The sequence below is a fragment of the Strix uralensis genome, chromosome 13 (genome assembly GCF_047716275.1).
Source record: "Strix uralensis isolate ZFMK-TIS-50842 chromosome 13, bStrUra1, whole genome shotgun sequence".
In the NCBI taxonomy this organism is placed as follows: domain Eukaryota; kingdom Metazoa; phylum Chordata; class Aves; order Strigiformes; family Strigidae; genus Strix; species Strix uralensis.
In genome coordinates, this window is record NC_133984.1 from 16,757,720 (window position 1) to 16,769,357 (window position 11,638).

At 43.8% G+C, this 11,638-nt stretch overlaps 1 protein-coding gene across 3 annotated transcripts; it reads right to left on the reverse strand.

The window, feature by feature from the left end:
* Nucleotides 1-1,024: 1,024 nt before the first annotated feature.
* Nucleotides 1,025-11,504, reverse strand: VBP1 (VHL binding protein 1). Of its 3 annotated transcripts, none has more exons than XM_074883149.1 (6): nt 11,380-11,504; nt 6,829-6,953; nt 5,682-5,748; nt 5,125-5,223; nt 3,224-3,362; nt 1,025-2,240 (listed from the first exon to the last, which is right to left on the reverse strand). In XM_074883149.1, exons 1-6 carry the CDS (start codon nt 11,470-11,472, stop codon nt 2,170-2,172), a joined length of 594 nt encoding a protein of 197 aa, XP_074739250.1. In that variant the 5' UTR covers nt 11,473-11,504; the 3' UTR covers nt 1,025-2,169. The 3 variants fall into 3 exon arrangements, with proteins under 3 accessions (XP_074739250.1, XP_074739252.1, XP_074739251.1); XM_074883151.1 differs by lacking the exon at nt 11,380-11,504 and adding an exon at nt 10,901-11,131; XM_074883150.1 differs by lacking the exon at nt 1,025-2,240 and adding an exon at nt 2,247-2,870 and having other exon boundaries at nt 3,165-3,362.
* Nucleotides 11,505-11,638: the final 134 nt, after the last annotated feature.

Below are 11,638 nucleotides of genomic sequence, written 5' to 3' on the forward strand. Positions count from 1 at the left end.
TGCAGTAGCAGCCAAAGCCAGCCCCAGCCCTCCAGGAGGCCTCTGGGCAGCCGGCGCAGGAGCTAAGCCAGCCCCTGCAGACTGACCTCCCGTCCTTACTCCAGGTAACAAAAGGCTTCACAGCAAAGGCCGCAGCGACGCTGGACCAGGAGCAGTCACCGGGAAGTGCGAGTCCTTGTCTGTAAGTTGGTTGGTTTGTATTTACTTCCTATCAAACAAACAAAACCCCACCCAAAAGCTGAGTTAGGATGGCCCTGGCCATCTCCCATCCCCCCAAGCCTTTAGAGCCTCCTGAGCCATGCCAGCTCTATCGTGGCCCCCCCGCCGTACCCAGCATTAGGTCACTGCCAGTTGCACACAGTACTTATTTTGCTCGTGCAGAAATGCTTAACTCGTTGTTTCATTGTGCACAACAAAGGCAGGCAGTTGCTGCCTTCGGACCAGCCCGAGGGAGGGAGGCGCACGCTTTAGCCTGTTGGGATCTCATTAATCCAAATGGAAGAGAAAATGGCAAGAGAAATCAGGCCCTGTGTTTGCAGCTGCCTCTCCTGTCATTGCTGATGCTCTTCAAAACGGGAGAGAAGCAGCCTGAGCCCCACGCTCAGCCTCGCGGAGCAGCGGGCAGATACCCCTCACTCAAACTATACGTTGGGTCTCAACGTTTCTCTGCTACAGCCAAAGAACAAACGGTATCACCCTGCAGGGCAGGCGGGGATGAGCCAAGCCTGGGTACTTACCTGTGACCGGTAGCAAGGATGTCCCCGTTTCACACCGGTCCCCGCAGCGCTCCCTTTGACGGCCACAGGGCTGTCCCATCAGTTGCTTGTATGCACAAATTCAGATGCGCTGACTCACACTCCCCATTTCATTCAAGCCAGTATTCAGCAGCTACACTTCTCACATCTGCTGCTTCAACTGAATTTTTTCACCCCCCTGCCCCCAGTTAAGGGAGGGAAACACTATAAAAGACCACACATCAGATTCCTGCCTTTCTCCCACAAAGAAAGATGCACAAAAACAGGTGTTTGCCACAACTGTTTAGTTTTACTATTTTAATATCATGAAATAAAAGTACAAAAAATTTACAGGTATATTGTTTCTTACATGAAGACCGAACAGTTAACATTTGCATTTATTTTGCAGTGAAACCTGTATTCTCAATCACAGAATGTGAGTATTAGCCACTGACATCACCGCTGAGCACTTCATTTTAGAAAGGAACTGCAGAGGTAAAAGGCAACAATCTTGCAAGGCTTCGTAAGAACCAAAGAAATACTCCAACTGTTAACACCAGAAGTCATGCTTCAGTAACCCATCCTTATCTAATACAGGTTTCACCACCTGGGAGGCTGAGAGTGTTAAGACATCTGAACTGGACATCTTGTCTAAGGGATTGTAAATAGGGGGGTTCTTGTTTACAGGCTATCAGCATTTTGGTGTCCTTGTTCAACGCATTTGCAAAAATAAGCAACGTGTGCACATGTATGAAAAAGAACAGGGTGAGATCACCTGCAGTCTCGACATAGCTTGTGCTGTTTCCTCCGTTTACCGCTCCTCTCTGAAGACAAATCACAAACTGTTGTATGTAAAGTGCTGAGAGTTCAGTAACAGGCAGTTAACTAACCAATAACTATTAAAAACAAGTTCATCCAAAGGGGATATCCCGGAATGCGTACAGGTTGATGCTGCCAATTAACTGACTGAAACAAAATCCAAGACTTCACTGTATTTTTTTCCGTTTCCTAGAACATTACAGCTGTGTGTCTTCCCAGCCCCAGTCGACTTAACTTCATCAGCTGTACACAGAGATGAAAAAGTAAACCCCTGCATTACCTTAACCTGCTAAAATGTCAGACTCCATTTCATATGTGCCCCTCAACTTTTCAGACAAGCTTTCAGGTAGAAATTTATTTATGACAGACTGGTCTGGTCAAAATACTAAGTCCTTTGCTGGACTGTGTGGTGCCTTTTCAAATAATTAATTTCATGAAGCATGCATGAAACCAAATTTTGAGTTTACAAATAAATAAAATGGTGCTCACCATTAGTTTTCATATATTTTACCATTTACTGAAATGCTTAAAGTAACTCAGTCCCTTAAGAATGAACTCTGGGGGTGTTTAAATAAAAAATATTTGGAAATTGAAACCACATTTAAAATTGGCAAAACTATGCTTTGTTTTTGGAAGGGTCTTGCTTGTTTCTTCTCTTTACATCCCAATTATAAACTCTAGCCATATCTGAGGGTGTGGAATTAAGGAAATAGCTCATGCATTCAGAAAAGAAGAAAAGAAAAAAGGCAAAAAGCAGGTTATACAGTTGACAACACTTAATTGTAACAGTCAATATAGAAACCATTTAATGAAAGCTGACTTGGTGCAAAGCCTTAATGCCCAGGAATACTAGTAACTGTTAATAACTGCAGCATTTATACCATTTGTTTTAAAACCTCCAAAAATATTACAGAGAAACAGACTTTTAGTTTTACTTAACAGCTAACTCTTTCCTGATTTCAGTCAACCTGCCCATATCGGCTGTATTTGCCTATTTCAGGCATCCACAACCTCCTGCTGCACTAAGACAGCTTAAGTGTTAACTTGAAAAAACTAGTTGTGCCTTTGTTTACTAGATCTAATGCTTCAGTTGACAGCTACCCTCATCATTAAGATAGTTTTTAAGTAGAAAGTGTTAAAAAATCCCCACAGCCTGGCGGTGGCTCACAATAGTATAAAGAAATAAAAAAAATAGTTAAGCAATGCTTAAGCTAGCACCAAGCTTGCTGCAGCAGGGCTTGTGTTCTTAGAGAACGTTGCGATGGCAGCTGAATCAGGTATGAGTAGCAACAGCCCGAAGAACAACATTCATATGCTCTAGAGAGGAAGGAGTCGTCGCTTTGCTCTGCAGTGGCCACCTGGCCACCAACCCACAGCACGAGCCATGCTTCCCGCTTGCCCCCAGCCCAGGATTGCAGCCACCGCCGCAGGTTTCATGGGGGCCCAATCACAAACACAAGCTTGGCTACATCCAACACACCAACCCCCAGCTCAGCACAGGAAACACAACACCCCGCCTCACTGCTAGAGAAGGTTAAGTTCCCAGAGTGCTCCAGAATTTTAAGAGCACTCAGTCTAAAGATGAAAACACATCAGGAAATTGGTAATTACCTGTATGTGAGCTTTCACATATGCCTCTGCCCCCGCAAATAAGAAAAAAAAAAGGATACTGACTTCTGTAGTGGTGAATTGATCTCTAAGAAAATCCAGGTCTTCCTCTAGAAGATCAAGGTTTCTTGTGGCTGTTGACAAATTCTTCTCTAACAAAGCCTGAGCTTCATCAATATCATATTCAAGCATCACATTGGCCTAAAAAAAGAAAGATTGATAAAAGCTTTTACTCCTGCATTGCAAGCAATAAGCTACAGCAAGCTTATTTCAGGCTGTTGTTTATAACTTAGCACATTAACAAAAGGCTGTCCTGGCAGGCTGAGATAACAAGAATCGGGACCAGCAATATCAGAATCCACCTGAGGCCTCCACCACTTCAGTAACTGAGGAACAAATCCCTCTAGTGACTTAAAAAAAAGTTCACTTCCTATAGCTAAGCAACAAGGGATTTCTCTCCCTGTGGATTGCGTTCAGCCTTTCAGGTATCAGTATCTCATCTTCACCATATCTGAAAAGCAAGAGACTTCATGTTTCTTAGCAGCACCTTTCAAGTGCCACACAACTCTAGAAACAGTTTTTGTTGCATTCAAGCTTAACCTTAGGATTTCTGTGTGGAACACTGACAAACGGCCTAATGGCATGCCTCATCAACAAGAAGTATTACAGGTATTTAAAGATACAACATGTATAAATTCCGATCCTACAGTGTGGCAGTTTTTAATGTACAAATCTTTCTTTCAGTAAGAAGCTACCACATGAAGAGATAAAAGAGCAGTATCAAGTGAAGATGCACCAACGAAGCTTTGTCCCATTCAAGAACTATGCACTGAGCAGAGCCACATACTACTAACTAGACATGATCCCAGGGAATGCTACACAGAGCTGCAAGAGTGAGATAAGCCATTCTTCTTTTAAAATAACTAGAAGACATAGTTTCCCCAATAATAGCAATATGCATAGCCCAACATGCAGACTGTAAGCAACAAGGGGGAGAGGCAGAAGGCCAAGAACACCTAAATATAATAAACTGCTTGTGGCATTTCATTATAGTTTTCCTGTATGAACCATCAATAGGATGAATTTCCTCTCATATTGTTACAAAATAAACCTGGGATGCTCCATGAAAGTCAGTGTTTGTGAATTCTGAAGACAGTCTCTTAAGAGCAACAGGTATCAGACAAATCTCTTTTTATGGTAGAAAAGAAGCAGGAGAGGTTGGGAGTAACTGCCCCATCAGTCCGGATGCTGCACGTGTCAACCAGGTCTCTGTCCTAACCAACCAGTTTTGTTTGGCAGCCATCACAGGGATTTGGGAACATCCAGGATTTAAAAGTCTCAAAATAAACAGTAGCAGGTTATCTCCACATATAAGGAAGCCTCTGAATATAAAATGTCCCAACCTGATTTCGCTTAAGTACTTAGAAATCTGTGTTTTGAGTTCTGATTCCACCAGTCTTTAGCATAAATTCCACTCTAAATGCTGGCAGGTACCTGCAACAGAAATCCCATCATTCCCTAAAAACGTGCATGAAAAGGAAAAGCAAGGTGCTAATTATAAATAATGTAGAGAAGATGGGAAGCTACTTGCCAAACTAAGTTATTTTGCCAGGCACGTTCCCATCCCAGGCAATGCTGGATGGTAATTTGAACCACAAAGTGATAGAAGGGTAAGGAAAACATTCATGAATATGCTTTTTGGAAAGAGCAATCCACCAAAACTACAATTCTCTGAAGTCTTACTGGTCAGCCCAAATAAAATTGAACATGAAACCTTCACTAACGCGTTGAAATTGTCTTGTTAGGTTTGCCCTGCTGGCAGGACACAGCTCCACTACGCACACATGAACAGAATTATGCTCACAGCCACTAGAAGTACAGATGAGACAGCAACAAACACTGTCTTTTATAAGCCTGTTATAAGTTATTTAAACAGTTTCAGAGAAAGTTCCATTTTACTTACCCCCAACCACAAACAAACTTTATCTGTAGGAGGAACTGAAGCTTTGCAGTAGAGATTATCTGCCAATAAAAATCTGGTTTCCATTGGATTTGTGGAATCCTTAAGACAAATGATAAAACTTAAAATTGCTATTTTCACTGGAAACTTATGTCAAAGACATAAAACTTACAGTAAAGAGCACACTTTTCTGCTTTTTTGCCATTGATACAGTATTAACTTTGGTGGAACTCTACGTGATTTTACTTCAATATTAGAGCTCCAAGAATAAAGCATTTTAAAAAGATACATTTAAAAACAATATAGAAATCTCTATAAAGAATAGAGATGAAGTCAAAGCTTAGCTGCAATCTATACACTATTAAAAGTGAAGTTTGCATTACAAACATTAATGTTTTGTGAACTAGCTTTCAAAAAGTACTACATACCTTTAAAAACAATTCTGTTATTTATAAAGGCATATTAAGTGTGCTCTCCAAAACATTTCTTGCAATGTGTTCTGTTAGGGTGGAAAGGTAGTTAGCTTTTCTCATACTCATTAGATATTCAAAATAGTTTACCTTTTTCTTCTGCATGTGTTTTAAAATTTCTAATGTCTGTTTAATTTCAGGAATCTGACTTTTTAGCCTGTGAATTAACAACAGTCATAATTTATTATTTTACAGAGACACAAAGTTTCCTAAACAAGTGATCAGTTTTATTATACAATCTAACCTCCGTTTTAAAACTTGAAAATCTAACAGCTTTCCAGGCTTACAAATGCAGATTTGAAAGATATAGCATGTAAAGGCATCTCAGCTACAGCTGCACCTGCCTCTTATCATACTGAGGCTCACTGGTTTTCAGCAGCAGAGCAATCCACACAGCTTTCAAACCGGAACAAACACGTATTAACAGTAACAGCTACCTGTTTGCTAAAATGGTGTATTTTTGCGTATTTCTGATCTCCCTGGAGGAGAGGGAAACCTCAGCAGAAACACAGAAGCTACCACTTACCACTGTAAGTAAAACAAAACAAGTGTGTTTCTTCTGAGGTCCGCAAACTATTCTAGCAAACAGTTTCGAGCTACAAGACTGGGGCACTGTTAAAACGCAAGCTCTCTCCAGAGTTCAGGGCATCCCCCTCCTCGACAGCCCTGGCAGCAGCCTAGCAGAGACGCTGGGATCCCCACCAGCCTCCCAGGCTGCCCTCCTCTGCGACCACCATGCTCAGGCTGCAGGGACTGCCAAAGCAGGCCTCCAGGTGGAAATTATGAGGGCTATTTGTCCGTGAAAGAAGTTTAATTGAAAGAAAATATTACTTGAAGCTTTGATTTTAACTTTTAAAAATTTGCTTCTTGCCTAGCTTCAGACCAAGACTGAAGCTACTGAAGAGAGATAAGATCACTAAACCAAAAGTTACAGGCTTGATACAGTAGTCATTTGACAAAACGTATTATTTACACTAGGCTGACAAAATTAAGAGACTACAGAAATACTTTTTGACCTTAAAGGCTAATGACCAATTCAGCAATACTGTAAATTCTTTTGCATCTAATTCTCAGGAAGAGGAAAGAAAAAAAGCTGGGCTTTCCTGAAAGTACCGCAAACATTAGCTCTCCTAACATCAACTTTTTACCTCTTGGGATATTAAAAAAAATAGGCTTATTTTTTTAAAAAACAGAACTATGCTAAACATTTTCCAATTCTGCAAAAATTATGACTTACCTCCTTTTCTTTTGAGCAAGATTAAGTTCCAAAAATTTATACTTCTGATACTGCTCATCCAACTTCTTAAGAACTACATCTGCTGTCTCATTTCCAGGCTGTTTCATAAAAGAATCTACATCTTCCTTTAAGGGGAAAAAGAAACCCTCAATGTTAGAAGAGTTTTACAGAAATCTAGATACAGTCATGCTATCATCTTACTGCAGCTAAGTCTAGAAGGGTTTTTATATGTAAACAAATGTCTTTTTTTCTGGAGTGAAGTACAAAATCATTTAGCTTGCTTTCTTAGTTAGCCACCTTCTCACTTCTCCCTCCCCCCTTTTTTTTGGTAGAGAACTACAGAATAGGAGTAAGGATTGTTTCATAACCGTATTTACTAGTACCTCATTAGCGGTGCTTTCAGTCCTGGCTGATGTCCAGTGACACCTAACAGGGATGGATACCCTCAGACCCTGGCTAAACTCTTGGTTTCCTATCTGCAAAGCAGGGATAATGCTTCTCTGTGGCTAATCAGATTATGAACTATTTAGGGTAAGACTGATGAAGGAAAATAATCACGGCCTGATCAAGCATGTTGTGGCAGAGAAACAGGTAAAGGGGGGGGGAAGACCGTGGTATGTGCTCAGGCAGGCTTTATGGTAGTAAACAGCTTGTCTTCAAAAGCATCTTCTATAGTCAGCAGGAAGCCACGGAAACCTCTAGAGAACAATCCCAGCCAGTGCTATGGTCAACTGGAAAAGCAGCCAGAGAAGACAGGCCTGAGCAGGCAAGGATGCTGACCTCTGCAAGTGCCTCCTTCAGACTCCCAGGAAGCAGATCATCTGCCTGCCGGCAGCGTTCTCGCCTCCCGAAAGGCATCTCGGGCCAGAGATCAACCGCGCGTTTCTCACCTTGACAACATTTACCTATGTAAAATTCAAGACGATCACACTCATCCACTGCAGTAATTCTGTAAAATCTGATGGAAACCTACCATAGGCCTCTTAAGCTTCTCCTTTTTAACTAGGTGTTTCCATTCCATTAGTTTCACCTCAGAAAAAGACTACAGTAATATGAGACATACAGCTGGTTCCCCTCATTATGACTCCTAGGCTCTCTTGCCTGAAGAAACTTACTATGAAATTACTGAACCTAGGTAAGAAGTCACCCACCTTCCTTATCATTAAGGAAATCTGCAGTAGAAATATGAACTCCACAACAGACTTCAGCAGGCAGCACGATCTAGGCGGTACAACGGGACTCAAGAGACCACATTTCAGACTAAATGCCTTAAGCTACCTCACCAACAGAACGAGAAGCATTCCTGCCTCCTGACGAAGCCTGTAGAGAAGCTTTAACCAAAAAAAACAAGGATTAGATTCAGGCAAGTGTTGCAGAAGTGAGGCCTGAGGGATGTTCTGAAATAAAACTCCCTCTTGTGGAAGCTATTCTGCTCATGTAAATCACCCAAGACAGAAAAAAAAAACAGGTGGGCAACAACTCACCCCCCACCTCTGCCCTGTTTGTACAGACAGGGAAGACAGAACCCAAGTCCCCCTGATAGGAAGATGCTGAGAAGTGAATCCAGGCTCCCTGTATACTGGTGATCTCCTCCCACTACGTAATGCCCCAGTCCAAAGCGGGCTCAGATTCACCACCCAGGTTTTCCAACTGCAACTTCCAAGTCCCGCTAGTTGGGCTTTTGGCCCATCTTGCCCAACTGCAAGGCTGAGACATAGTCACTTCTTTGAGCTTGAACAGAACAGCTTTGTAGCAGAGCTGGGTGTCAATGCTATTAGGATCCCTGTTTCATGGTGTGTCATGCAGCATCTCAGCAGCAGAATTACCATACAGGTTCTGCCAAAACTCATCTTTATCTTTTTAGGAAGAAAATTCACTAGCAAAACACCACTGTTGTACACCATAAAGGTAACACAGTCTTCGCAAACTTCAAGCCAAGCTACACGAACACCGTGAAAGTCCTGAAATAGAGCAGGATAGCACATTCCCATGTGGCCTTATGTTTATCTTTTGAGTGATGACCCAAATAAAGAGCTGCAGGAACTCACTCTGCTTCTCCGGAGAGCTATTATCACCAATGGGCATATACAGAGAACATGACAAAAAATACACATTTTCAGTGTCCTCCCACTCACAGGCACGCTAAGGAAGGCGAATAAGGAAGGCATTTTATTTGGAAACATCTGGATAATAGCACAAAAGAAACCAGTTGAAAATTCTATCTGGAGTGTTTTTTAAACTCCAGTGAAACCTTCAGTTAGTGCTTAATGTCACTTGAAATCTGGAGAGGCACAAGAATTCACAGATCAATGCCTAAGAAAAGGTATCTGCCACAAACTGCTGAAGAGCCTTTACTGAATCAAGACACTTAAAGAAAACATCTCTCAAGACAAGATTCACAGTAAGACTGCCCATGTAGCACATGGGGGGGGCAAATGTCAAGCAACTGATAAGGAAGTCTTTATCATCATGAGAGTATGTAATGCTTTTAAAACAGAAACCTATTTTCTGAAGAAAAAACCCGTAATAAAAACCATCCTCAAGACACTAGTATTTTCACTTTGTGGAGCAGAATACCATTAAAAACTTCTTAGCATATGTTTACTTTGAATTAAAAAGCCTATCTATATCCAAGTACTCTAAGATCATCATTCAGGATCTTTTCTGCAGACACATCCATATTTCATTAAAGCACCTCTCAAAACTAAGAATTAGGAAACGTCAATGGGTTTTAGATCCAGACACAAAGTTATGAAGAACAGAGGGACAGAACTAAACCACAAGCCCCAGAACTCTCCCAGGTTGCATGGTACAGCATGTGAGATGCTTCAGACACAAGTATCAAGAGGGACAGCATGGAACCAAACATGAATTGCATCAACAGCTACCAGCACAAAAATGAGGGATGTGACAGACACCCTCAAAGTGTTTGCTGAGGCTGGTTTTCTCCTGTTCCCCATCTCCACTGCAGCACAGACCACAAGTTCTCCTCTGTCACGATGATCGAGGTCTCAGAGGGCAGCTGAAGCCATGACCCTTTCCTTCACTTGCATCTACATTAGTCTCTCATAAGGGGATGGAAAGAAGTTAGCCACAGGCAGCAATGGTTTTACATCCCAGTAAGATTTGCTAGACCCCAATAACTGTTAAAGAACCTTAAAGAAAAAGTAGGATCTGGATGCACTGAAAGCAAGTTGTACTGCAACCGTTTGTTCAAGACCTGTGCCCTAGCAAGACACACAGGTAAATACATTTTGGTATTTCTAGGTGTAGTACTTGTAAGTCAAATCAACTTATTTCTATAAGACCAGTCATACCTGATCAGTCCAAACATCTCTGGCAAAGATATCAAGACAGATCTGAGAAATACAGATTCTCAATGTCCAAGAAAATCTCAGTACTAAAGCAGCATGATAAACAAAGCGTTCAGGGCACATATCTGACGTTTGAAGATGACACCAAGGCAGCCAGGTATAGCCAGTCTGATCAATACTTATCGATCAAACAAAATAAAATAGCCATCAAGACAGCACACCAAGACCTAGCTTATAGCAGAAAGTGAACACCACATAATTTTGACATTATGTCACTGTGTAAGTCGATGAATTCTTCTTTTCAACCAGTCAACAGAATTATTAAATGCTTGGTAAATCACTTTTTAAAGTCAGATAAACAAGTTCAGCCTGTTTTCTGAAAGATACACATTTGCTGTTTTTTTGAGAAGTCAGGAAACCTATCTAGACACTGCAGTCGCTTCTGCAGAGGGATTCTGTTCAATAATCAAGAACTCGATTATGAGAGGAAGATGCAGGGAGAGGTGCTAGGAGCGTGGTCCAGCATTATCTGAGATGAAACAGAAGTAACAACGCTGTGCTCTGTGCAGGAGGAGCCGTCCCAAGGAACCACGGCTTAGTATGCATGACAGGAGAGTTCATTCATAACACGCTCATCACTGGCATGTGAGTTAGCCAGCGAAATAAGATAGTAATGCTTTAAAACGGGGATCTGAGTTTTCTGTAAAGCGTATTAGTACTTAATAACGCCAAAACAGAATCTAAACAAGGCAACTCACCCCATAAAAGTCCTCAGCTCTAAAGCACCCCCCGCTCCCGGGGCACAGCACCCTGCTCGGTTTGGAGGGAACAGAACTGCTCCGGTACGGGGCTGTCTCAGGCCGAGCCTACAGGACAGCCACGGGCAGGGCAGGGCAGGGCAGGGCAGGGCGGGCCCGCGGGACAAACCCGTGGCGCTGGGCGCGGGCGGCCCGGGGGAGCGGTCGGGAGGGCGCCGCAGCTCCCCCGCCTCGGCGGGGCCGGGCCGGCAGATCCCGCTCAGCCCCCACAGCCTAGCGGGGCGGGCTGTGAGGGGCAGCCCCGCCGCCTTCCCCGCCGTCCGCGCTCCCTCAGGCGCCGCCCGCCCGCCAGGCCGCAGCCCCGCCGCAGGTGCCGCCTCACAGGGGACGGGCCCGGCTGCTGAAGCGCAGCTCTCCCCATTACCCTCCACCCCCCCGCCGGGGCGCGGAGCGGCCCGGCCGGCGGAGCCGCCGCTCACCACGAAGACCGCCTCAGGGATGCCGAGGGGCCCGCGCTTCTCGCCCGCCGCCACCTCGCCGCACCCCGTCTCACTGCTGGTGGCCGCCGCCATCTTGGGGAACCGACGGTGCGTGCGCGGCCTTCGCCAGGACGCCGGCGTGCTACGTCATCACGTCAGCGCCGAGCGCGACCCCATCGATTGGCTGCCAGGCTGTGCGTGACGCCATGACGTGGGCGATAGGCGGGACCGTGGCCGCCCTAAGGCGTCGCGCAGTGGT